Source organism: Pan paniscus, chromosome 5, assembly GCF_029289425.2.
Source record: "Pan paniscus chromosome 5, NHGRI_mPanPan1-v2.0_pri, whole genome shotgun sequence".
Lineage (NCBI taxonomy): Eukaryota > Metazoa > Chordata > Mammalia > Primates > Hominidae > Pan > Pan paniscus.
The window spans coordinates 56597703-56625287 of record NC_073254.2 but is presented as its reverse complement, the minus strand read 5'-3'; the positions used below and the strand labels follow the sequence as shown (position 1 = coordinate 56625287).

The 27585-nt window shown below is 52.8% G+C and overlaps 1 protein-coding gene across 1 annotated transcript in view; it reads left to right on the top strand.

Annotated features, from left to right (window-relative positions):
- C5H6orf132 (chromosome 5 C6orf132 homolog) overlaps positions 1-25513 on the top strand; it is a 41657-nt gene extending 16144 nt beyond the window's left edge. The window contains exons 3-5 of the mRNA XM_034962092.3: positions 17426-17501; positions 20125-23275; positions 23860-25513. Coding sequence (XP_034817983.3) covers positions 17426-17501; positions 20125-23275; positions 23860-23977 — 3345 coding nt within the window. The 3' untranslated portion in view covers positions 23978-25513. The remainder of the gene's footprint in view (positions 1-17425; positions 17502-20124; positions 23276-23859) is intronic.
- Positions 25514-27585: the final 2072 nt, after the last annotated feature.

The window sequence follows — 27585 nt, the reverse complement described above, 5'->3', positions numbered from 1 at the left end:
CCAGGCTCCTAGATTTAAGGCTCACTCCTGTCTGTCGGAGCTGGGTCATGGGTGGCACAATGCTGTCACTGGGGTCACGGCATCCTCTTGCCTCCATGAGGGTTTAGTATTGCCTGGACTGAAAGGCCCCTTGCCCTGGTCTGAGCTCTCAGGGGCCTGTTAGACTTCATGGCACCCCACACATTGGTCCTGGGTCCCCATACCTGCTGCCTAGCTCTGCCTGCCTGGCACAACCACCTTCCTCTCCCCATCACTGGTTTTTTTCTGCTATGTCCAACTTCAACAATCAGACCTAAGATTCTAGATGGGACAGAGGCAGTCTTACATTCTCCTTGGTGCATCTCTAAGTCCTCTCTGTGGAGGGCTGAGCACACAGCTCTCTGGGAATACAACTTTAAATAATTAATTTTCTGCTTATAAAAGCAATTTGTGGATATTATAGATAAATATAGAAAGTGCAACACCACCACCAACAAGGTATAAATCAAATAAGTCAGCTTGGAATCCTAGCACTTTGGGAGGCCAAGGTGGGAGGATCACTTGAGGCCAGGAGTTCAAGACTAGCCTGGGCAATATAGCCCAACCCCATCTCTACAAAAAATTTAAAAATTAGTGAGGTGTGGTGGTGTGTGCCTATAGTCCCAGCTACTTGGGAGGCTGAGGCAGGAGGATTGCTTGAGCTCAGGAGGTTGAGGCTGCAGTTAGCTATGATTGCACTACTGCACTTCAGCCTGGGTGACAGAGTGAGACCCTGTCTTAAAGAAAAAAAACAAATGAGTCAGCCCCTAACTTGGTTTCCAGAGAATGCATAAAACTCTGATAGAAGTGATTGCACCCATAAATGCAGATAAAATCGTTTGAAATATTCTTTTTTTTTTTTTTTTGCAGACTGAGTTTCATTCTTGTTGCCCAGGCTGGAGTGGTACAATGGCGTGATCTCGGCTCCCTGCAACCTCCACCTCCTGGGTTCAAGCGATTCTCCTGCCTCAGCCTCCCAAGTAGCTGGGATTACAGGCGCCCACCACCACGCCCGGCAAATTTTTTGTATTTTTAGTAGAGACAGGGTTTCACCATTTTGGCCAGGCTGGTCTCGAACTCCTGACCTCAGGTGATCCACAAACCTCAGCCTCCCAAAGTGCTGGGATTACAGGCGTGAGCTACCGCGCCCAGCCTGAAATACTCTATATTGGGAGGTTAATTAGATTCTCTCCTATCACTTACCCTCAACACACATACCCAGATTCATAGCACTGTGGGCCCAGAGTTGACACACCTCTACCAGTCGGTAAAATACTAAAACATTCATCTGTAAAATGGGAATTAAAAAAAAAAAAACAAATAAAATACTGAAATACAGCCAGGTGTGGTGGCTCATGCCTGTAATCCCAGCACTTTGGGGGCCAAGGTGGGTGGATCACGAGGTCAGGAGTTCAAGACCAGCCTGGCCAACATGGTGAAACCCCGTCTCTACTAAAAATACAAAAATTAGCCGAGTGTGGTGGCACACACCTGTAATCCCAGCTACTCAGGAGGCTGAGGCAGGAGAATTGCTTGAACCTGGAGGCGGAGGTTGCAGTGAGCCAAGATCGCACCACTGCACTCCAGCCTGGACGACAGAGCGAGACTCCATCTCAAAAAAAAACAAAAAACAAAAAAAAAACAGAAATACTTCTCTACACAGTAGAAACGGATGTTGCCCCTGGAGTGGCTCCTGCTGTCCTGCCCCTCGCCTAGATCTGGACCACCCCCAAAAGCAGCAACTAAAAAGTTAATGTGGGCCCAGCTGAGTTCGTTCTGATTGGTGGGCATCCTTATCTCCCCCCAGCTATCTGCTATGGGCCCCTCAAAGACCAGAGCAAATCCTCACTTTCCAGCCCTCTCTGGCTCTGGTTTGGATCTGGTCTGGGCAGAACATGACTCAGGGGCTGCATAGACCCCAGGCAGACCTGGCCAAAGGCTCTGGGGCCCCTGGAGTGGGCTGGGCTGGCTGGTCAGGCCTGAGTTCCAGGCTGTCCTGGGGAAATGCTTCCTGGGAGCAGTTCTTTTGGGCAAGCCTCAGAACCAGTCCCAGGAAATGGGGGCTTCTCCCTAAAAACTCACACCCCCTCACTGGTGAGGGTAAAAGAATGGACACATGGTGAACTGACGGCTGAAAGGGGCCTCATTTTACAGAGGCAGGAACTGAACCAGGAAGGGGAAGTTCACTCGTTCCCTCGGTGCTGGCTAACCGGGGAAAGGCAGATGGAGCCACTTGCCAACCCCATCCAGTGGCACGGCCTGTGATTGTGGCCACCGTATGCTGAGCACTCACTGTGTGCCAGGCACCATTCCACGTGGACCATGTGTGTTAACAAAGCCACCCTCCGATCAAGGTGCTGTCATTAATCCCCATGTTACAGGCAGGGAAACTGAGGCACAGGGTGGAGTAACTTGCTTAAGGTATTGCGGCTAAGTGGCAGAGCCGCGACTGGAATCCCTGAAGCCAGGCTCCAGGGTCCAAGTTCTATTCAGACCGTTCTAGTCTCCCTCCACCTGCTACATAGAAGCTTTTTCCTTCTCCTTCCAGGACCAGGCGGCAAAACCACTTCCACCTCCCTTGCCTGCCTCTCTGAATCCCTGTCCAGCAGCCTGGGCCTGCTGGGCACCAGGCCTCTTGCCACTTTTGGCTCATAGATGCTTTTGACGCCATGATGAGGCTGTGAGCCACATACATCTAGTTTTGCTTACAATTTCAGCAGGGGCCTGAAGCCCACCCATGATATGCCTTTAGATTAGGAACCCTTGGCCCAGTGGCCCACATCACAGGGACTCTTCTGTGCTCCTCACTCAGGTCACAAGATAGGGCAGCTTCCATGTCGTTCGTCGCTTGCTCCCGGGTGGAGGGGAATCTGGCTGGCGGCTTGATTCTCTCCTGTCTGAGCTTCTGACTCCTCTCCTGTAGGCTCTAGCCAGGTCCTTTGCTTTCTTTCAGCAGGGACAGAAGGCCAGGAGGATGGGGAGAAGAGGGAGGACAAGCTCTGTGTGGGTGTGGGCTCACACACACATGCACACGCACACACCGCGTCCCCCAGCCCCACCAAGTCAGGGTGGGTGGGGAGCTGGGCCGGTGCCTAGCCCTGCCTGACACTGTCCCAGCCGGCCAGGCCTCCACCCCTCCCTCTCCTCCCTTCCCACATTCAGAGGCACCTCCCAGGCCAGGCTGCCCAGTGGGTAGGGGAGGTACGAGGTAGCAGTGCCCAAGAAGTCAGGTGACAGGCCCCTCGAGGGCCTGTGAGCTCTCTCCAGGCCTGGGCCATCTTCTGAGCCTACCCTCCCTGTCAGTGCCCTACAGGAGCCTGCCAGGGGACAGAGCTAGAGAGAAGGAGACAAGGCAGCAACAGGCGCTTCTGCCCCCTTCCCCAGAGCTCCCTCATTCTGTGTGCTGTGGGTGCTGGGAATTACGAAGTGTTTATCAGGCATCCAGCAGCCAAAGGCCAGCTAGGAAAAGGACCTCGGGATCCTCAGTGGCTGGGATGGGACCAGGGGCTAATACTCCAGCAGCTGACACCAGTCCCAGCTCTGCTGCTGGGATGCGGGGTGGCTGCAGGCCAGTCCCTTCCTCTCCCTGGGCCTCTGGCTCCTCACCCAACAGTGGGGGTCACACTGCATAGTCCTCAAGGGTCTCCCCAGCCACGACTTTCTGTGTTAAAATGACTTCCTAACGGAAGGGTAGATGGTGTGGTCAGCTCCCTGGAGGGCCACCGGAGAAGCCAGGCCCTAATGACACATGGACCCCTCCTTGAGCTCTGCTTCTGCCTCTGGAAAGGGAGGTTTTCCAGCTACTGGCGCAACCCCACCTTCCAGCTTGGGGAGCTGTGAGGAGCTGGATTTGAGCCACCAAACTTCAGAGGGGGTAGGACTACAGCAGTTGTCAAGATGAGAATACTGAGGCCTGGGGAGGGGAGGGCCCTGTCCAGGCCACTGGGCTCGATAGAAGCAGGGATAGGAGCCAGGCCTTCTCCCCAGGCTGGTCCCGGGTACAACATCGGAGGCCTCGCTGAGTGAGGGGTGATCCTTTCTCCCTCCTTCTCAGGGAAGACTGGGCCCAGAGAGCAAGCCGGAGCCTGTCCCTCTGTTTCTTCTTCTTCTTCCTTCTTTCTTCTTCTTCTTCTTCTCTTCCTCTTCCTCTCCTTCTCCTTCTCCTCCTCCTCCTCCTCCTCCTCCTCCTTCTCCTCCTTCTTCTTTCTTCTTCTTCTTCTTCTTCTTCTCCTTCTCCTTCTTCTCCTCCTTCTCCTTTCTTCTTTCTTCTTCTTCTTCGTTGTTTTGTTTTTTTTTTTGAGATGGAGTCTGTCTCTGTCACCCAGGCTGGAGTGCAGTGGTGCGATCTCGGCTCACTGCAAGCTCCGCCTCCTGGGTTCAAGCCATTCTCCTGCCTCAGCCTCCCGAGTAGCTGAGACTACAGGCATCTGCCACCATGCCCGGCTAATTTTTTGTATTTTTAGTAGAGACAGGTTTTCACTGTGTTAGCCAGGATGGTCTCTCGATCTCCTGACCTCATGATCTGCCCACCGTGGCCTGCCAAAGTTCTGGGATTACGGGCGTGAGCCACCGCGCCCGGCCTGTCCCTCTGCGTCTGAGAGCTGGGTCCATAGAACAGTGGGTGGCAGCAAGGTTGTATTTTCTGGGGTTCTCTCTTGCCCTCCCCAGTCTGAATCAAGCCATCGCCAGGGTGATGCATATGAGGAATTAAAAATTAAATGCCAGTGTGGCAAGTATGGGAAAACTGGCCCAACAGGTCCCCAGGGGTGCCCTGGGCGGTGAGAGCTGCCTGGGTCACCCCACCCTCTGAGTCAGACAGGCCTGGCTCTGCCAGAGGAGGCATCCCTAGGCTCAGGCAGGAGGCCTCGCCTGCCCTGCACCCCTCCCTTAGTCCTTGCTGCTGAAGAGGCAGCTGGAGTCAGCCCCATCTCTCCTTTCCACCCACCCCGCTGCTGCAGGAGCTTTTGTCTGAACTCAAGGCCTAGGCACCTTTTGGGGCTGGAATCTGAGCTCTGTAGGGTGAGCCAGGCAAGGCAGCCATGATTGGCTTTTAGCTGGTTTGTGTGGATGATGTTAGGCCAAAGGGTTGTGGGGTGTGGGGTGTTAGGCCTGCCACGAGAGTGCAACTGGAGCTCCACACCCCCTTCTTTACCCACCTGGCTCCTTCCCTCTCAGTAAGGACCTCAGCCTGAACCTCCAAAGCTCCATCTAGGCCCATAAACCTCCATCCTTCATCCTGGCCCATAAACAGCCCCCCCTTTGTCCCCATGGACTCACAGATGTGTGCCCCCTCAGGAAGACTGGCCAGAGAAGAAGCCCTTGAAGTGGGCTCAGGGCCATTTAGGCAGGGTCTCCAGGGACATGGTGCGCCCTCTGAGGGCATGTCCCCTTGATCCTACTGACTTCTTGCCCCAGAGAGAGAGCAGACCTGGGCCCTCCATAATACCTGGTGGAGGGCAGAAGCTGTGGTAACCTGGGTCTAAGGGTGGTTCTCAGATGGTAGATAGGTCCAGAGGAAGATGGTTCATGGGTGGACACTCTTTTCTGGCCCCCAGGAGGGGTCTGAGCTGTGGCACAGTGTGGGGCTGTGTTGGGGAAACCATCCATCTCCTTTATAAACTGTTCACTGGCTCCCAACTTCACAGCTGCTCTGCAGGATACACACAGCCTTTCTCCATCCTTGATCCTCTACCACGTCCACCAGGCCAGCACCCCCATACTGCACCCCTAAGCCAGGAAAACAACTGGCTGGGCTTCATCTAGTTGGGTATGTTGGGTGCCTGGAGGGGTTTCTGTGTAGCTCTTGCTCTAGGGCAGGGGTGGGGGCTCCCAGCTTCCCTCTCTCACAGCCTGCAGTGGTGCCCCCAACCATGCCTGCCTCTAACTCAGGTTCAGGGTCATCTCCCTCCCACTCTGCAACTCCACACCCCGCCCCACAGGGCCAGTGCCCCAGACCAGGCTCCAGGAGGAGTCTGGTGAGGAAGTCTGCATTCCACAATGCGTAGCTAAGACTCCGAGCTGGCTGCTACCCAGGGTCAACCATGCATTGCCCACTGGCCCAGCCCCTGGTGACCCACCCTTGAGACTTGGCTGAGCTCTGAGGAATCCCAGGCATGAGGATGTGTGTGTCCCAGGCATGAGGAGGCCAGTGGGGTGGACTGGGGCCATCAGTGGGTGAGTCCTGCCCTCCTGAACTCTCAGGGGTGCAACAGGTGAGCAGTGGGCCCCAGCCCCCACAAAACTTCAAAGGGAAACTAGCCTCATCCTTGAATAGCGAGTGTTTTCTTCCCTGCCTTCTTCCCTCCCTTTCTTCCTCCTTCTCAACTCTGAAATGTTAGCAGTCAAGAGGGCAATAGGGGATTCCTGGTGACCTGTCCCTGACCATGGGGAAGAACCCATTTCCTCAGATGCAACCAGAGAGACACACCCTGAAGGCTGTGCCCGGAGCAGTGGCCCAAGTCCTTGATTAGAATCCAGGGGAAATAAACTTTCTTCAGCACTACTCTGCAGGACCTCTTAAGGTGTGCAGTGGCCTCTGGTATCACAGCAAACCTAAGGGAGGTGGGATTATTCCCATTTTACAGATGAGAAAGCTGAGCCTCAGAAGGCAAGAAAGGGACACACTTCTTGAGCACCATCTATATGTCAGCTGCTATCTCTGACTCCTTTTAGATAAGTCAGTTAAGATTGCAAATCTGGTCTGCCTGACTCCTAAGTTGATGTTTTTTCCACTCAATCACAATAATTAAAAAGAAAACTAGGCCAGGCGCGGTGGCTCATGCCTGTAATCCCAGCACTTTGGGAGCCCGAGGCGGGAGGATCACAAGGTCAGGAGTTTGAGATCAGCCTGGCCAATATGATGAAACCCCGTCTCTACTAAACATACAAAAAATTAGCCGGGCATGGTGGCATGCACCTGTAGTCCTAAGTATTCAGGTGTCTGAGGCCGCAGAATCGCTTGAACCCGGGAGGTGGAGGTTGCAGTGAGCCAAGATCGTGCACTCCAGCCTGGGTGACAGAGCGAGACTCCGCCTCAAAAAACAAAAACAAAAACAAAAACAAAAAAACCCAAAAAAACACACTATTATTGTATTGGGTATTTTTTTTTTAATTATAAAGGAAACAAAAGTTCATTGTTAAGAACCTCAGGCTGGGCACCGTGGCTCAAGCCTGTAATCCCAGCACTTTGGGAGGCCTAGGCGGGCGGGTCACAAGGTCAGGAGATCGAGACCATCCTGGCTAACACGGTGAAACCCCGTCTCTACTAAAAATACAAAAAATTAATTGGGCGTGGTGGTGGGTGCCTGTAGTCCCAGCTACTCGGGAGGCTGAGACAGGAGAATGGCATGAACCCCCGGGAGGCGGAGCTTGCAGTGAGCTGAGATCGCGCCACTGCACTCCAGCCTGGGCAACAGAGCAAGACTCCGTCTCAAGAAAAAAAAAAAAAAGAATCTTGCAATAAAGACAAGGAAGGAAATACATATAAATATTCTTGGAATGGTAGTTCCCTCCACCCATGCTTCCTCCCTAATCATTGCTGGGAACTTTCCAATATACTAGGCTGTGATGATGGGGTTTTTTTGTTTTGTTTTTTTTTTCGAGGTGGAGTTTCGCTCTTGTTGCCCAGGCTGGGGTGCAATAGCATGATCTTGGCTCACCGCAACCTCTGCCTCCCAGGTTCAAGCGATTCTCCTGCCTCAGCCTCCTGAGTAGCTGGGATTACAGGCATGTGCCACCACGCCCGGCTAATTTTGTATTTTTAGTAGAGCCAAGTTTCTCCATGTTGGTCAGGTTGGTCTTGAACTCCTAACCTCAGGTGATCCGCCTACCTTGGCCTCCCAAAGTGCTGGGATTACAGGCATGAGCCACCGCCCCTGGCCACTGTGATGGTTTTTAAAGGGCTGCTTTGGCCAGGTGAGGTGGCTCACATCTGTAATCCCAGCACTTTGGGAAGCTGAGGAGGATCACTTGAGCCTTGGAGTTCGAGACCAGCCTGGCCAACATAGCAAGACCCTGTCCCACAAAAAATATAAAAACAAGCTGGACAGGCTGGGTGCAGTGGCTCACGCCTGTAATCTCAGCACTTTGGGAGGCCGAGGTGGGTGGATCACTGGAGGCCAGGAGTTCGAGAGCAGCCTAGCCAACATAGCAAAAACCCATCTGTATTTAAAATACAAAAAAATTAGCCAGGTGTGGTGATGCGCGCCTGTGGTCCCAGCTACTTGGGAGGCTGAGGCAGAAGAATTGCTTGAACCCGGGAGGCAGAGTTTGCAGTGAGCCGAAATTGCACCACTGAACTCCAGCCGGGGCAACAGAGTGAGACTCTGTCTCAAAAAAAAAAAAAAAAAAAAAAGCTGGAAAGCTGGGCATGGTGGCTTGCACCTGTAGTCCCAAACTTTGGGAGGCCAGGAATTCTCCCTTTTTTTTTTTTTGAGACAGAGTCTCACTCTTGTGCCCAGGCTGGAGTGACGTGGCGCAATCTCAGCTCACTGCAACTTCTGCCCCCTGGGTTCAAGTGATAGCGATTCTCCTGCCTCAGCCTCCCGAGTAGCTGGGATTACAGGCGCCTGCCCCACACCTGCCCTTTTTTTTTTTTTTTTTTTTTTTGTAGAGACAGGGTTTCACCATGTTGGCCAGGCTGGTCTCAAACTCCTGACCTAAGATCCACCTGCCTTGGCCTCCCAAAGTGCTGGGATTACAGGAGCTCAGGAATTCGAGGCTGCGGTGAGCTATGATCTTGCCACTGCATTGCAGCTTGGGTGACAGTGAGATCCTATCTCTAAAAAAAAAAAAAAAAAAAAAATTAAAGTGCTGTTTCAACTGAACTGAGTTGCTGGCTTGTACACCTCTGTGAAGTAAGTGAAGTGACCGATGGTCTTAGCTTCTGGGTGTTGTCTGGGTGTGAGGACGAGGAAGTGCTGAGGCCCAGTTTCGTGGAGTTCCCAAGCTGGTAGAGCCAGGGCTGGACTCTGCCCCAGGCAGCCACAGTGCAGGGAGTGGCTGTGGCCAGCTGCCCAGGCTGGCCCAAAGAGGGAGGTGCTGCAGCCAGGCCCACCAGGAGCACGCTCAGATGCTCTTTTGCATGTTCTTTGCTTCACTGTACACAGGTTGGTCTGCCCCTTTCGATGTGGGCTGCCACACTCGGAGGGCCATGCACTCCACTCCCCTGAGAATGTTTGAGACACATGGCAACCCCTGCTGGCAGCACCCTGGGCTCCTAAGTCTGTCATTTTCCTGATGCAAAGGGTGGAGCAGTGTAAGGTTGGGACACAGCAGGCTCCCCAGCTGACTGCAGCAGTCAGAGCCCCGTGTCTGAGGCCAGCAGTGACCTCAAGCCCAGCCCTGCCTGCCTCGTCTGGGGCTCCTGGAAAAGAACTTTGAGAACTCTCCCTCCCAGCTACTCCTGCCTCTACCCTGCTGCCCCTTTGGCATCTCTGGAGTCAGAGGACAACCTTGAGGCAATACAGTTGTCTGTCCCAACACCCTGCCATCGAGGGGTGACCCTGAGTGTCCAGGTCACTGCCCACACGACGCAGGTGAGGTGACTCACAGAAGGGACACTTTATGGACTGACAGAACGCTGTAGTCAAAGTGATCCTTGGAGAGTATTTACAGAAGGGGCAGAAAACTGAGACCAGAGTGAGAAGTTACTTTGCTCCAAGTTAATTGGTAGCAGAGCTAGAGCCATAACACAGGTTTTCTGCCTTTTTGTCCCATATTCTTTTTTTTTTTTTTTGAGACAGGGTTTTGCTCTGTCACTCAGGCTGGAGTGCAGTGGCACAATCTTGGCTCACTGCAATCTCCACCTCCTGGGTTCAAGTGATTCTCCTGCCTCAGCCTCCCAAGTAGCTGGGATTACAGGTGCCCACCACCACACCCGGCTAATTTTTTTGTATTGTTAGTAGAGATGGGGTTTCACCATGTTGGTCAGGCTGGTCTCGAACTCTTGACCTCAGATGATCCACCTACCTTGGGCTCCCAAAGTGCTGGGATTACAGGCGTGAGCCACCATGCCCGGCACTTGTCCCATATTCTTTCTGCCACTCATTCACTCATCCAGGAACGTATTCATTCAACAAACATTTGTTTAACTGCCCGGTCTGTGTCAGGCACATACAAAGAAGCAGCCATCACCGAGCCCTCAAGTAGACTGGGCTGGGCAGCAGTGACTACAATCATCAACTCTATGTCTATGGACATAGAGTTGTGTTAGAGGGAAAGTATGAGAGCAAACACTGTACTGGCAAAGGAAGCAGGCTGTCAGGTCCCAATATTGGCCCTGGCACTTACTAGCTGTGTGACCTTGGGCAATGTACTTAGCCTCTCTGTGCTTCAGTTTTCTCATCTATAAAATAAAAATAATAACTTGTCTCTTAGGGTTACTGTGAAAACTAACAGTAAGACTGGGTTGCTATATGTGAAGTACTCAGAACAGTGCCTTGCACCTAGTAGATGCCTAATAAATGTCAGCTGCAATAATAATGCACACAGAGCCTGAGGATCACACAGGGAGGAGAATTAACTCTGGCTGGGGTTGCCAAGAAGGACTTCACAGAGGAAGGGCATTTAATCTGGGGCTTAAAGGATACCTAGGAGTTTGCCAGGAAAAGAAGAGAATCCTAGGCAGAGTAAGAACAAGAACAAGGCTGTGGAAGCTTGAGATGTGGAAATGGGTTGCAAGCGGGAGCAGTGACTTTCGGGGGTTGGGAGAGGCAGATGTAGCTGGATCATCTAGAGGGCTTTTCAAGCTACCCATCCGCCCCTGGGACCTCTGAAACCTCTGCACAATTCCTCCAACGGGTGGTTTTTGTGCCCCACTGAAGACCCCTGCTGCAGGGAGCACACTTGTTCATGAGTCGGTCAGGTTCCCCCAGCTACAGTGGGGTAGGAAAAAGACAAGAACCACCAGTGGGAGCCCAGGGTTTGTGGAGTAGGTGGGGAGAAGATGGTAGGAGCTGCAGAGGTCCAACTTATGAAAGTTCTCACAGGCCATGTGAAGGTGTTTGAATTTCTTCCTCTGGACCAATGGAAGGATTCTGAGCCAGAAAGTAACCTGCTCTGAGATACTTTTGAGAAAGAATATCCCTGTGGCAGCTTTGGAGAATGGAGTGAGGCAGAGACTGGGAAAGTATCTGGCATCAAAGGGAGTCTGTTCATCTGGGTGAGGGATGGTGAGGACTGAGGAAGGGCTGAGGTGGAGGGGCAGCAGGAAGGAAGGATTCAGGAAGTGATGGGCAGAACTGGATGACCAGCTGGGTTTGCAAGGTGCCCGAAAAGACAGTGATCCATAACTTGCTGTGGGACCTTGGGCATGTCACTGAATCTCTCTGAGCCTCCATTTCCTCATCTGGAAAATGGCGGTAGCAATGACAGCACCTGTCTCATTGGGCTGTTGTGAAAAGCAAATGAGTTAAGTGATAGAAAGTGCTGAAAGAGGCTGGGCACAGTGGCTCATGCCTGTAATCCCAGCACTTTGGGAGGCCAAGGCGGGCGGATCACAAGCTCAGGAGTTCAAGACCAGCCTGGCCAACATAGTGAAACCCCATCTCCACCAAAAATACAAAAATTAGCCGGGTGTGGTGGCAGGTCCCTGTACTCCCAGCTACTTGGGAGGCTGAGTCAGGAGAATCACTGGAACCCGGGAGTCAAAGGTTGCAGTGAGCCGAGATCTTGCCACTGCACTCCAGCCTGGGCGACACAGCGAGACCATCTCAAAAAAAAAAGAAAAAAAGAAAAAGAAAAAAAAAAAAAAGAAAGTGCTGAAAGAGTACCTGATACAGAATAAGTGCTGGCCAAGTAGCAGCTGTTGTTCCTACTGTTAAGATTGGGAGTTTAGGGGATGGGAGAAAGAGGTGATGTCTAGAGGTTACACACATTCTAAGTTGCCCCCAACACTTTTTCTTTTGATTTCTTGTCTTCTGTTTTGTTTAACTTTTTTATTATGATATACATAAGATAAAATTTACCGTTTTATTTATTTATTTATTTATTTATTTATTTATTTTATTTTATTTTTTTGAGACGGAGTCTCGCTCTGTCGCCCAGGCTGGAGCGCAGTGCCTCCATCTCGGCTCACTGCAAGCTCCGCCTCCCGGGTTCACGCCATTCTCCTGCCTCAGCCTCCCGAGTAGCTGGGACTACAGGCGCCTGCCACCATGCCCGGCTAATATTTTGTGTTTTTAGTAGAGGCGGGGTTTCGCCGTGTTAGCCAGGATGGTCTCAATCTCCTGACCTCATGATCCGCCCGCCTCGGCCTCCCAAAGTGCTGGGATTACAGGCATGAGCCACTGCGTCCGGCCTTTTAACCGCTTTAAAATGTACAATTCAGTGGCATTAAGTACATAACTTTTTCTTTTCTTTTTTTTTTTTTTTTTTTTTTTTGAGATGGAGTCTCACTCTGTCGCCCAGACTGGAGTGCAATGGTGCGATCTTGGCTCACTGCAACCTCTGCCTCCCGGGTTCAAGTGATTCCCCTGCCTCAGCCTCCTGAGTAGCTGGGATTACAGGCGCCTGCCACCATGCCCGGCTAATTTTTGTATTTTTAGTACAGATGGGGTTTCACCATGTTGGTCAGGCTGGTCTCCAACTCCTGACCTCGTGATCTGCCCACCTCAGCCTCCCAAAGTTCTGGGATTACAGGTGTGAGCCACCATGCCCGGCTCTTTTTTTTTTTTTTTTTGAGACAGAGTCTCTCTCTGTCACCCAGGCTGGAGTGCAGTGGCACAATCTTGGCTCACTGCAACCTCTGTCTCCTGGGTTCAAGCAATTCTCCCTGTCTTAGCCTCCCGAGTAGCTGGGATTACAGTCGCTTGCCACCACGCCTGGCTAATTTTTGTATTTTCAGTAGAGACAATGTTTCAACACATTGGGCAGGCTGGTCTCAAACTCCTGACCTCCAGTGACCCGCCTGTCTCAGCCTCCCAAAGTGCTGGGATTACAAGTGTGAGCCACTGTGCCCTGCCTCAAGCCCTCTTCTTAAGGAGGCTTTTCCTTTGTTCTCTGAGGTGAAGAGAGGCAGGTTAGGAAATTCAGCACCCATGGAGATGGATGCTGTCCACACCTGTGCATTTGCACACTGAAATATGTCACCATCCACGCCAGTGCACTTGATGCCAGCTGCCTGGGTGGGAAGCAATTTACCTTCTGAGTCTGTTTTTATGGGACTAAGATTAAAATGAGTTTGCATTTGCCTTCCCTGAAAAAACATCAGTGAAAGGGACAGCTAAGTAAGCCACAGGAGCCCATGTGGGCCCATGTGGGCCCAAGTGGGAAAGAAAAGGGCCAGACAGGGGCTTGGAGAGCCAGAGAGACTATGTTCAGTTCAATACTGGAAGCTTCTGAAGGGATGAGGCTGGCCTTTGGGACTTGCTCCAAGGGCAGACCATGGTGTGTCACAGCACCGCAAGCATGGTGGTGAGGTGGTGGGGGTGCTGTGGGATCCCCTTGTGTCAGAAGAGGGACCTAAGAAGCCAGGGCTTGGACTGAGCTGTTGTTACAAGCCGCTCCAGAGATGGATTTTTGCCGTGTGGTCTTGGGAGTCTAATGTGTTTTCTAAGTGCTTTTAGATCAAAGGGCATAGTGAGTAATATTACCTTAGGCCTATAAAGTCTATCCGTCTTCCTCCCACACACACCATTAAGCATTCAGGGTAACCCAGAAGGTGCTACTAGACTTACAGGGAGCTTAGCTTTGATTGTTCACGATTTTTTCACTTTTCTGGAAGAGAGGATTACAAGATATAATCCTTCAACTAGCATTGGTTTCCTGGGTTAGGGATATTATCTCATTTGATTCTCATAATAGCCCTGCAAAGTAGGAACTATTGGCTCAATTTTCTTCTTTTTTTTTCTTTCTTTTTTTTCTTTTCTTTTTTTGAGACAGTCTTGCTCTATCGCCCAGGCTGGAGTGCAGTGGCATGATCTCAGGTCACTGCAACCTCTGCCTCCCTGGTTCAAGCAATTCTCCCTGCCTTAGCCTCCTGAATAGCTGGGATTACAGGCACCTGCCACCATGCCTGGCTAATTTTTGTATTTTTAGTAGAGATGGGGTTTCGCCATGTTGGCCAGGCTGGTCTTGAACTCCTGACCTCAGGTGATCCTCCTGCCTTGGCCTCCCAAAGTGCTGGGATTACAGGCGTGAGCCACCATGCCCGGCTGCCTTGGTTTTCTAAGTGAAGAAAATGGGTCTCAGTGATCTGTAGAAAAGGTAAGGTGGAAAGCCTAGGTTTGCACCCTGGCTCTGTGAAGGGATTTGAGGTGACACCGGTCACACTCTTAGTATAGGGCTATTGCACAGGAGGAGCCTGGACAATGGCTCAACGTCACTGTCCCCATCCCACATCTCCACTGCTCATCCAAGGCTACACTGCTGGCAAGCCTGAGCATGAATGGAACCCAAGACTTTTGATGCTAAGTCCCCAGCCTTTCCGCTTTTCAATTATGTTGAAATTAATCAGAGATCTCAACCCTGGCTTTTGAAGGCCTGGCCTCCATCTCATCAAAATCAGAGTGTGTGTACTTGATGGAGGTTATTAGACCGTCAGTGATTTGCATGTGTGTGTGGCACATCTCAGGATGTCACGGGAGACACACTTCTGATGGGCTGGGTCCCTGTACCTGCCCCTGGTTCCCAATCACTGGGTTTGAGAAAAGTTGAGAACAGGTATGTTGTTGGCCATGCAAATCAAGTAAAGGCAGGAAAAAAAAAAAAGACAAGTTGATGGCTCAAGGCCATTCCAGCTTCAGAATTCTTCAAGAACAAGATGAGTGTTTTGCTGATCCCAAGTGACCAGAGTAATTCTGAGATGGCCCTTGGTAACCCAGGGTCTCATAGATATTTCTGTAACATCGACCTTGAGTGCCCTTCTTGTATATTAAGTCCAGAGGGTTAGTACCATCAGCCCATCACTAACAACTGGGCTCACTATGCATCCAGCTTTGGGGGATACCATAAGACATGGTCCCTGGGCTCCAAGGAGCTCCCAGATCTCACTGAAGGAACTAGAGGACAATCTGGAGTGCAAACAAGTGTCTCCCCTCTTTTGGGAGCTTGGCTGTGGGTTGCTCTGGGTAGCAGTGGGTCAGTGTGGTGCGGACAGGGGATGGCTCCCAAGTGCTTTTTGTGCATTGCATCATTTAGTCCTCACAGCTTCCCTACAATGGGTAATTCTATTGTTATCACCATTTCCCAGATGGGGAAACTGAAGCACAGGGAGATTAAGTAACTTGCACAGTCATACACCTAATAGGTAGCAGAGCTGAGATTCAAATCCAGACAGGCTGGAAAGCCAGAGCCAATGCTCTTATCCCCTACCCCTGTTCCATCATCCTAGAGGGGCTCAGCTAATCCTTGAAGGATAAGGGATTTTAGGGAGGCAAAATACTAAGGAGTGGGAGCTCCACAGACCTGGGTTTGGTAGTACTGGTTGTGTGACTTTAGACAACTTACCAAAGGTCTTTGAGCCTCAGTTTCTTCATCTGGTAAATGATGACATCCTCTTCTATACAGAGTGGTGTGACTGAGATAATGTGTTTAGTTAGAGCACAGTGCAAGGAGTATTATGATTATGATTATTGTTATAAATGGAGAGTGGGAATGACAGGTACAGCTGACCAATGCCCAGCATCATGGATGAACACGGACTATATGGGGTGGTTGAAAAGGTGGCAGGGAGGGAGTCGGTGAAGCTACAATGTGGGATGGGTGTAATAGGTGAGTGGGAAATAACAGTTGGCTGGGAAGCATGAGGCCAGGTCATTGAGGACCTTGAAAACTATCCTAAAATGCTCTACAGCTCTTCAAAACAGCAGGTGTGTGGACTTTGTTGACATATGGAAATGTGTGTTTGGAAAAAAAAATAGAATGCAAAATAGTATGTACAAACTGACAGCTGTGTAAACATATTATAGCCTCTTAAGCTTAGCGATCAGAAGGGCATCTGTAGAGCTATAAATATTCAAGTTCAGGCTGGGAACAGTGGCTCATACCTGTAATCCCCACACTTTGGGAGGCCAAGGTGGGCGGATTACTTGAGCCCAGGAGTTCAAGACCAGCCTGGGAGACATGACGAAACCACATTCTCTAAAACATATACAAAAAATTAGCCAGGGCTGGGCGTGGTGGCTCACACCTGTAATCCCAGCACTTTGGGAGGCAGAGGTGGGCAGATCACGAGGTCAGGAGTTCAAGACCAGCCTGGCCAACATGGTGAAACCCCGTCTCTACTAAAAATACAAAAAATTAGCTGGGCATGGTGGCGCACGCCCCTGTAATCCCAGCTACTCGGAAGGCTGAGGCAGGAGAATTGCTTGAACCCAGGAGGCAGAGGTTGTGGTGAGCAGAGATCATGCCATTGCACTCCAGCCTGGGTGACAGAGCAAGACTCCATCTCAAAAAAAAAAAAAAAAAAAAAAAAATTAGCCAGGAATGGTGGCACACATCTGTAGTCCCAGCTACAGATGGGAAGATTGCTTGAGCCACGAGATGGAGGCTGCAGTGAGCCATGATTGCACCACTGCACTCCAGCTTAGGTGACAGAATAAAACCCTGTCTCAATTAAAAAAAAAAAAAATTCAAGTTCATCACTTTTTATTTTTCTGTAAACACCTAATGAAAACTAAGAACACACAGGAGGCCAGGCTGAGGAGTTTGGCTTTTCACCTGTGGACCTCCATGGAGAGTCAATGCAGATTCTATTTGTTTGTTTTGCTTTGTCTTTTTCATTGAGATGGAATTCATATACAGTCAATCCTCCCTATTTGTGGATTCTGTATTTGCAAATTTGCTTAGTGGCTAAAACGTATTTGTAACCCCAGAATCAATGCTTGTGTTGCTTCTGTGGTCATTTACAGACATGCACAGAGCAGTGAAAATTTTGAGTTGCTCAATGCACATGTTCCCAGCTGAACAAGAGGATTCTATGCCTTCTTGTTTTAGCTGTCATACAAAAACAAGTGTCTTTTTCTGTTTAGTGTCATGTGTTATAGTGCTATCGGCCATGAGTTCAATCTTAACCAACCAACAAAATATATTAAAATGTCTTTAAGCAGAAACACAGCTAAAACAAGGTTATGGTTATGTATTGATCAGTTGACAAAAATCTTGTGACCAGAGGCTCATAGGAACCTAACCCTGTATTTCCCCTAGGAGCAACGGGTCAGTATTTACTAATACTATGTTCATTGCAACTTTATAGAACATAACTATGACAAATAGTGATGATTGGTTGACTGTACCACAAGATTCACTTTTTAAAATCAGCCTTTTATATTTTGGTATATGCACAAGGTTATGCAACCATGACCGTCACTGCAGATTTTCAAGCAGTAAAATGGCCTCAAAGAGCAGCAGTTTGAGAATTATCTGTCCATCTTTCCCTGTCCCCTGATTTCTTTCTGGTCTCTTTCAGAATGCCCAGGAAAACCATGGGCTGGCTGTGCCCACCCCCTCGGTTCCAGAAGATTTTGCAGACAAAGAAGTGACAGGTAAGTGAACCCTGGGCTTGGGGCTTGTCCATCTTTCTTTCCTCCTAGGGCCCTGAGTTCAAAAGCTAAGCATCTGCTCATCTTCACAGCTGGTGACAAAGCCAGAGTCCTCAGGCACAGCCACTCTCGCCATCCTCAGTCATCTTGAACTGGCTGCAGTGGGCTGGGGCAGTGGGGCTGGGAGTTGAGGAGAGCCAGGGTCAGCGAAGGCCCCTTTCTGGCGGGGGAAGGATGGCAAGGGGACAAGGCCAGAGCAGGAACAAGTGCAGCATAAAGTGGGAGAAGGGCCTGGCTTTGAATCCCAGCTCCCCACATATTCACTTTGCTCCCTTGGGCAAGACACTTCACCCCTCCTACCTCTGTATCTTCCAACGAACGATGGGAACAACAGTTCAGTTTGGAGGAGTAAATGAAGTGGTGGATGGGATGTATGTCACGTCTGTCACACCTCTCAGAGGTGCTTCAAACTCGCTAATGGCTTCCCGTGTCACTCAGAGAAAAGGTTCTTGCAAGGACTGCTGGAGTCTGACCGGAGTCTGGCCACTTTGCTTGCTTGCTTTCCCCTCCCACACTGCCCCGGCCACAGCATCTCCTGTTGCTCCTGAAATACCCCAGGCACATTTCCGCCTTGGGGTCTTTGCACTGCAGACCTCTCAGGTTAGAATGCTCTTCTGTGAGGCATCTGTGTGGCCGTCTCCCTCACTCCTCCCTTCTTTGCTCAAATGTCACCATCTCTGCGAGGCCTTCTCAGACTGCTTTATTTATTTATTTATTTGAGATGGAGTCTCGCTCTGTTGCCAGGCTGGAGGGCAGTGGCGTGATCTCAGCTCACTGCAACCTCTGCCTCCCGGGTTCAAGCAGTTCTCCCACCTCAGTCTCCTGAGTAGCTGGGACTATAGGTGCACACCACCATGCCCAGCTAATTTTTGTATTTTTAGTAGAGACAGGGTTTCACCATGTTGGCCAGGATGGTCTCTATCTCTTGACCTCGTGATCCACCTGCCTCAGCCTCCTAAAGTGCTCGGATTACAGGTGTGAGCCACCGCACCCGGCCGGACTGCCCTATTTAAATTGCACCTGCTGCACCCCTCCCCTGCTGGTGTTTTTTCCCATCGCACTCATCCTCTAATGTGATAATAATGTACTCACACATTATGTTCATTGTCCCGTTCAAGCGTAAGCTCCCTAGGAGGACCAGTGTTTGTCTGTTTTTTGTTTTGTTGGTTTTTTTGCTGCTGTACCCCAGCTGCTAACTCCTGCCTGACAGTTGGGTGCTCAGTGAATGTTAGTTTTCCCCTTCCCCACTCTTGGTTTCTTCAGTTTGAAGTCAGGCAGCTGGGAGGAGCCCTTCAGAGCCGCACACTCCCCAGGTTCGCCACACTGTTAGGGACTGAGAGGAGGGGAGCAAAGGATGGGTGCCCCTAAGAAGGAAGTAGACTCTGGGAGAGGGGCTGGGGACCTGGTCCGAGGACAAGAGAGGGATGTGTGCTGCTGGGGCCAGGGGCTCTCAGCATCTCTTTAGCACCCAGATTGTCCAGGCCACCTTCCTTCTGCACACCCCTGTTCTATTCTGCAGTCCAGAATCTGCCTCCATTCTCTATGAAGTGGACAGCTGGGTTCTTAATAGTTTCAGGGTCTTTAGAAAGCAGGAGTAGTTTGTGCAAATTGCTCCCTCCTGCGGGTCTCTCACCCAGCCTTCCTCACTGAGGAGGTCTCTCGCCCCTGCCCCATGACTTCCTATCTCTTTCCCACCTTCCCTGTCTCACACAGTCTGAAAAGTTAAGCACAGATGGTAGGAATCAAAGTGGTTCCATTTTATTAACTGCCTACTGGAGGCCTGGCACCATGACAAGCCCTTTCTGTGTATTTGCATGGATTCTCTCATTTAATCCTCACAACAGCTGTAAGAAGCGAGCACTGACATCATGCCCCTTTGACAGATGAGGAAACTGAGGCTCAGCAAGGTTAATTAGTGTGTTCAAGGTCACTCATCTAATAAGTGGTAGAGCTGGGATTTGAACCCTGGACTTTCTGGCTTGGCCAAGGTCAAGGTCCCAGCAAGAAACAGATGGCGCACTCAAAGGGGATAACTGAAGAGAGTTGAGTAAAGGGACGGTATACCAGAGTGTGAGCTTGGTTAGGCGACTCTTGTCTCCTGGGGACAGTGACACCCAGGGACTGAACATAGTGGGAGAGGGACACCCCGACAGGACCTGTGTCTGCGGGGCAGGAAAGACAGCTGCTGCCAACCTGTGACGCAGCCAGGAGGCAGCCAGAGGAATCAGTGCCCTGGCCCTCTTGTCCCCACCCCCCATCTCAGGGGCCAATAGAGTCCCGGCACAGGTTAGAGGGTGACTCTGGGGAGGCAAATGGAGGTAATTCCATACAGGCTTCAAAGGCTGTGCCAGGGACAGGCAGGAGACACTCCCTAGAAAGAAGGGGGGACACCCCCAGGACAGCTCAGGAGACTGGACACAGGGCTGCTCCCTCTCTTGGTGTTCAGGAGAAAATGATCCAGTCATTCTCTTGGGTGCCCACCCCTGCCCCTGCCCTGGGTAAACAGAAATTGGCAGGGCTAGTCTGCCTTGTTCCTGCCCCCCATCTTTGCCTCTCCTTCTTTCAGGTACCAGCTCACTAGTCAATGGCAACCTCCGACTGTACAGCTCTGTGGGTGACCTGAGGCCTGGACAATATGGCCAGGATCTACTCATCCCCCCACCTCCCCCAGGCCCAGCCCCAGGGCCCCCTCAGGACATTTCAGAACCTCCAGGGGGGTCGCCACTGCCATCTCCACCTTCCACAGCACCCCCACCACCTCCCCTGCTGCTGGAACCCCCACCCCCGCCCAGCATGGCCCCACCTCCACCCCCAGTATTGGAGGCCCTATCCCCACCACACACTCTTTCCTCCCCATCCATACCCACCCCTCCTGACTTCATTCCCCCTGCCCCACCCTTGGCCTTTCTAGCCCCCCCACCGCCTCCTGTGCCAGCCCCAGCACCCCCAGCTCCAGCATCTCCTCACACAGTGGGGACTCGTCTCTTTCCCCCTGGGGGTGTCACCAAGTGGAAATCAGATGTAGCACTGAATGGCAGGCGGGCAGAGGCCACCAGAGCCAGCCCCCCGAGAAGCCCTGCTGAGCCAAAGGGGAGCGCCCTGGGACCTAACCCAGAGCCCCATCTCACCTTCCCCCGTTCTTTCAAAGTGCCTCCCCCAACCCCAGTCAGGACTTCGTCCATCCCAGTTCAGGAAGCACAAGAGGCTCCCCGAAAGGAAGAGGGGGCCACCAAGAAGGCTCCCAGCCGACTCCCACTGCCTCCCAGCTTCCACATCCGCCCCGCCTCCCAGGTCTACCCAGACAGGGCCCCCGAGCCAGACTGCCCTGGGGAGCTCAAGGCCGCAGCACCAGCCAGCCCAAGGCTTGGCCAGTCCCAGTCCCAAGCAGATGAACGAGCTGGGACTCCGCCTCCAGCCCCTCCCCTGCCCCCTCCTGCACCCCCCCTCCCTCCCCCAGCACCCCCACTTCCCCCAGCTGCACCTCCTTTGCCCTGTGCTCAGAAGGCAGCCCATCCACCTGCTGGGTTTACAAAAACCCCTAAATCCGGCTCTCCTGCTCTCAAACCCAAACCCAACCCCCACAGCCCAGAGAACACAGCCTCTTCAGCACCTGTGGACTGGAGGGACCCCAGCCAGATGGAAAAGCTGCGGAACGAGCTGGCAGCCTATCTCTGTGGCTCCAGGAGAGAGGACCGATTCCTCAGTCACAGGCCAGGCCCAACAGTGGCCCCTCAGAGCAAGGAGGGCAAGAAGGGCCCCCGCCTGCCTGAGAAGGAGACTCCCCTGAGCCTGCCAGCAAAGGACACTCCCCCAGGTGTTCCTGAGAAGAGTCTTGGCGGCAGCAGCCTGACAGAGACAGAGGCTGCCCCCAGCCTGACCCTGCCCCCTGTGGACTACATTCCCCAAGACTCTCCAACTCCCAGTGTGCGGCAGATCCGGAATGAGCTGGAGGCCCGGCTCTCCTCATCAGCACAGAAGGAGGCTAAGCCCAGCATAGGATCTCTGCCCCCTAAGCCTCGGCTAGAAGGGGGAAGAATTTGTGAAAACGGGGCTGATAATGACAAACTCTCCAAGCCTGTGGCCAAGAATCTGCCACCTCAATCCACCACCCTGCTGCCAACTACATCACTCCAGCCCAAGGCTATGTTGGGACCAGCCATACCACCCAAGGCCACACCTGAGCCAGCCATACCACCCAAGGCTACACTTTGGCCAGCCACACCACCCAAGGCCACACTTGGGCCAGCCACACCACTCAAGGCCACATCTGGGCCAGCCACACCACTCAAGGCCACATCTGGGCCAGCCACACCACTCAAGGCCACATCTGGCCCTGCCATAGCATCTACAGCCACAACTCTGCCCACCACCACATCCCAACTGATGGCAGAGAAGGACTCAGGCCCAGCTGGCCATTCAGAGAAGCCAGCATCTCAAGAAGTTTCCACTCCCTCCCAGGCAAGGGGAGAGGGGTCCCCCTCAGAGGTGACTAGGCTGCCCACACAGGGAGCCCGCTCATCTGCAGCCCTCCCACCAAAGACATCTCCTGGTGGAGGAGAGGTGCCATGTCTCTACAAGCCCCACTGCCACCAGAGCAGCCTCAGCCGTGAGGTTGCTGTGGTGATGCCCACCCTGGCCAGAGGAGGGGCTGCAGGGCCAGGGGAGCCCGTGGAGGTAAAGGAGCCCCCAGGGCTGCCAGCCAAGCCTCCTGCCTCGGCCCAGCCCACTGATGAACTCCTCAGGCACCCGGTGACTGGGGAGGTGGTGGAGCGGGGCTCGCCGATGGCCCTGCTCCTGGCGGCCAGGCAGAGGGCACAGAACGGGAGGTCTGGAGGGGCTGCCCTGGGTCGGTCCTCTCTGCCAGGAAGTCTCCGTGACCACAGCCACCAAGCCGAGGCCAGCTCTGACAGCATCTTCCACAGCCAGGGCACGCCCAACTCTTTCACTGTGGTGCCCAAGTTACCCAAGGAGGCTGAGAAGGACTCCCCGCTGACGACCGAAATGCCCAATAAGTGGGGGCCGCGGCTGGGAAGAGACGCAGAGGGCACAGAGCTGAGCCGCAGGCACAACTGGACAAAGCCAGAGCCCCAGGCCCCTGTGGCCTGGGAAAGAGCAGCTCCCTCCAACCTCCCCCAGGGCCACCCGCTGCCCAAGTCCTTCTCCTCCCCACCTTCTCCTTCGAACAAGAGGGAGGAGGAGGAGGAGGAGTTCAACTTCGAGGTCATCCCACCGCCGCCAGAGTTCAGCAATGACCCTGAGCCCCCGGCCCCGACCCTCCAGTATCTGGGCCGCCAGAGCTCCCCTCCCCGGAACAACTACTCAGACTTGAGGCAGCTCCCGAACGCTGGCCCCGGGGCGCCCCCGGCTCTCGGCTTCTCGCGCTTTCCCGCGGGCGCGCGCTACGCCGGGGCTGGGGGCCTGGAGCGCTTCTCGGGAGGGGGCCGCTCGCTCATAAAGAAGCGCCTGTACGTCGGGGAGCCGCACCGAGGCCCAGGGCTACCCCACGGTGGCACCGGCCGCAGCCTGAGCTCTCCCAACTGCTTCGGGCCGCAGCCCGGAGGCCCCGAGATGCGGCGCGTGAACTCGGCGGGTCGCGCGCCCCCCGGAGGCCTGCACGCGCCGAGGCTGTCCCTGGAGGGCGTCGCCCGGGGCGCCGCGGAGGCCAAGCACAAAGCGCCCGGCAGCGCCGACTACGGCTTCGCCCCAGCTGCCGGCAGGTGAGCTGCGGGCCCGGCTGGTGCGGGAAGCCAGGAGGGGTGGAAAGCCAGGCGAGGGCCAAGGAGGCCTGGCCATCCGTCAAGAGAAAACATTTGGTTTTCTCCCTTCGGCCTTGCAGGTAGAACGGGGGAGGGAGGCCCACTTACCGGGAGAGGGCGCTGTTGGCGCCTTCCTGACCTGCTTGCTGACCTCCCTTGTTCTCTTTCCCCACCAGCTCCTCTCGTCTCTCTCCCGCCCGCTAGATCCCAGAGGTCAGGCTAAGTGTGGGGCGGGGAGAGATCTGAGTGCTCCTTGGGTGGAGGGATTTCCCAACACAGAGTTGGATCCCGACACAGGCCAGGAGTGAAAGAGTTCTGAGTGAAAGGCTGTTAGGCATGTTCTCCGGCCAGCAGGGCCCAGACCAGAATGGGAGCCCTGTTTGTGATGGTCTGCGGTCCCTCCCTGGGGTCGATAAGCCCAGGGCTTGTGGGGGCAAATACAGAAGTATGAGCAGCATCTTTTCCTCTCGGTCCCTGGGGGAGATGAGAGACGTGTTGGCTAACCAGCTGCAGATATTCACCTCACATCTCTTGCTCTCCCCCAGGTCTCCCCACACCACCACCCGCTATGGAAGCCCCATCAACACGTTCACCGTGAGGCCTGGGACCCGCCATCCCATCTCCTATGCCTGCTCAGGGGCCCATCGGAAAGCCACCTCCTGAGCCAGGGGTTCTCTTAGCTCTACTCCAACAAACTGTGTCTTTAAGGATCTGGGCACTTGTTTCTTGTTGGGGGTGGGAGGTACACAGCAGGTGTTGGGCGACCTGACTCAGACAAAGAGGAGTCTTTGATCCCCAAAGACCAACGATGAGAAGCAGTGGCCCAGGAAGACCAAGAGTGGGCTTCTGTTTCCCAAAGCGCTGGTGTGACTGTGGACTGTTTACACGTGGGGGGTGGGAGGGGAAGGAGGGTAGAGAGAAGGAACCATTAAGGACCTGGGCGCTGAGTTTCCGCTCTCTGGTACTATCTGCTTTAGCAAGAGTTATTTAAAACAGTTTTACAAGCACGGCCTACTGAGCAGGTTCTGAAAGCAAGGGGTGGGGCACTGACTGAACTGGAACCCATCGAGATAGCTGTGATTGCCTGTCTGGCCCTTGCAAAGGGCTGAGGCCCAGCTCTGTCCTGGTGGGTGTGCAGGGCACCGAAGGGAGATCTGTAGCCTCCATCACCTGCCATCCCAAGCAAGAGTGGACACCTGGGGTTCCTAGCCGCATTGAGGTGGGACCAGGAATGTGTATGTATAACATGTGGAGAAGGACCATGTGTGGGGTGGGGAGTGAAGCTCCCACATGTGGAATGGAAGCCCTTTGCATTGGCCAAGGGCAGAGGTGGGAGATTGATGGTTCATTTTTCCTTGGCCCTAGCCCTTAGCTACAGGGAGGCCTAGAGAGAGGACACTTGGCAAGTTTAGGATGGGAAACAGGGTTAAGCCTGGCTTTGCTATTCAGACCCGTGCAGCCCTGATTTTGGGGACTGGGCCCAAGGAGCCATGAGTCTCAGGCTTGACACTAGGGGCCTTACATGGCCAGGTCTCATATGGGATTTGGAGAAGGCATTTTTCCTAACACTGATACTACAAGTCACCAATACTCTTGATGCCTTAAGATGCTAGAAAGCCTTGGAGAGTGGAGGCAGCAGAGATGGGAATGGAGGTCTGAAGAAGCTTGCTGCTGTTGGGGAATGTGTTTGGGAAAGTCAAGAGTGGTAGGATTGGTTGGCTGGGCGCGGTGGCTCACACCTGTAATCCCAGCACTTTGGGAGGCCGAGGCCGGTGGATCACTTGAGGTCAGAAGTTCGAGACCAGCCTGCCCAAATGGTGAAACCCCATCTCTACTAAAAATACGGGGAAAAAAAAAAAAAAAGAGTGCTAGGATTGGGCCAGTTAAGAGCAGGGGAGACCTGGCTGGGCATGGTGGCTCACACCTGTAATTCTAGCACTTTGGGAGGCTGAGGCGGGTGGATCATGAGGTCAAGAGATTAAGACCATCCTGGCCTACATGGCGAAACCCTGTCTCTACTAAAAATAAAAAAATGACCTGGGCATGGTCGTGGGCGCCTGTAGTCCCAGCTACTCGGGGCGCTGAGGCAGGAGAATCGCTCGAACCCGGGAGGTGGAGGTTGCAGTGAGCCGAGATTGCACAATTGTACTCCAGCCTGGCGACAGAGCGAGACTCGTCTCAAAAAAAAAAAAAACAAAATAGCAGGGGAGACCTATCAGTAGGGTGACCATGTGTCCTTTGCCTGGGCAGTCCAGGTTTATGCTTGTTTTCCAGTGAATTAGACCCCCTTCCACTTTTCAAAAAAGTCCTGGTTTAGATGCTGTGATCACCAAACATATCAGGAAACAATATTCCTTGGTCTTGCTTCCCTATCTTCAGGTACTGGTGGGCCAAATTCCTGGGACCAGGTCAAGGTGGGCTGCCTCAGTAAGAAGGAAGGACTGGAGAGTGCCCATTTCAGAGGAGCAGGCTGGTGGGGGCCAGCCAGAAAGTAGTTCCCTCTGGGGGGAAGATGTTGGACCTTTATTATTTGTGGTAACCAGCCGAGGCTGGTTGTCAGGACAGCAGGTGAGCCACTTTAGGGAAGAAAGTGCAGGGGTGGGTGGATGCCCAGATTACCAAGGCCAGCCACCCTGATGGGGTAGGGTCTGGTTATCTGTGTTCAAGAAGCAAATCCCACCCCAGCCCCAGCACTAGCTCTCTCTCTATGTATGTATTTTCCCTGTACAATGTTTTATAAAAGAGATCATTAATTTATCTGCTATGTTAAGGCTTGAGGGGTGGGGCGTAGACTCTCAGCTGTATATTGCTCTGGGGTGGGCAGGGAAGGCTGAGTCTCACTTGACTTGGAAGATAAACAGGCCAGTTTGGACTGGCCTCCAGCTCCGTGGCTGTGTTTGTCTAACAAGGATTTGGGTAACTACTGGATACAAGCCACTGTGCTTAGTATGGATAGACTGCCATCAGCTCACCCACATGACTCCTGTTCATGGCAAGCTAATAGTCTGTCTGGTGGAAGAGGATTGAAAAAGCACACAAAAACATCAATTACAAGGAGTAGTAAGAAGGAAAAAACAGGGAACGTGAGAGAATAACTAGCCAGTGGGGAGAGGAGTGGATTTACTTTAACAGGGTAGTCAGGGAAGGCCTCTTGTGGTGGTGACATACTGATTTAGGCAAAGCATCCAGCACATGCCTAGCGCTTAGTAGTTGCTCAGCAAATGGCATCTTTGGGTGATGAATACCTCACATTTGTATATGGCCTGTCACAGTTTTCCATAAAGCTTTTTTTTTTAAGGCCATCTTGACGTCATACTTTTAGAATATTTTATTATTATTTTTATTTTAGATGGAATCTTGCTCTTTCACCAAGCTGGAGTGGAGTGGCATGATCTTGGCTCACTGCAACCTCTGCCTCCCAGGTTCAAGCGATTCCCTGCCTCAGCCTCCTGAGTAGCTGGGACTACAGGCACGTGCCACCACACCCAGCTAATTTTTGTATTTTTTAGTAGCGATGGGGTTTTACTGTGTTGGCCAGGCTGTTCTTGAACTCCTGACCTCATGATCCACCCGCTTCGGCCTCCCAAAGTGCTGGGTGGGCGTGAGCCACCGCACCCGGCCCCCATTTTTTTTTTTCCAAAAAAGTAAACAACCAGAAAAGTCATCTCAAGACAGTGTTAGAGAAAGCGTTGTGTTTCCTCCTCTGAGTCTTTTGTGGGGGCTTTATGGGAAAGGGAGGATGACTCACTTACTCTGAAATCTGGGCTTCCAGGAAGGGCCTCTCCCATCGTTGGAGCCTCCTCATTCTCCTGTCTCTCACTGTCCCCCCACCTCTACCATGATGTCCTCATTCTGGAAACCCCGAGCGGGGACAGTGGCTTGGGCCCTTCGTCTGGCTTTTCTCCCCACACTTGCTCCCTTCTAACATTTTCTCCCTCATCTGACATGGAAGGGGCAATGGTTAACCCAGGAGGGAGGGCAGAGAACAAGGGCCCCACATCCTGGCTCTGCCTCTGACAAGCTGTGTGACCTTGGGTATCAGCTGACTCATCGGAGAAGTGAGGAGGACGGACTTGGGCCGTGTCTGGATATTAAACTTTGTTGGGTCCCTGACCTCTTTGAGAAACTGATGTGTGCTTCTCAAGAGGCCGCAAGTGCATTTTACACACTATTTCAGGCACCCCACCGATCCCCCAGATTCAGGCTCCACAGGCTTCATGTTGAAAACTCCTTAAGTGACAGTGGTCAAGGTACCCACCAACACTTATTTA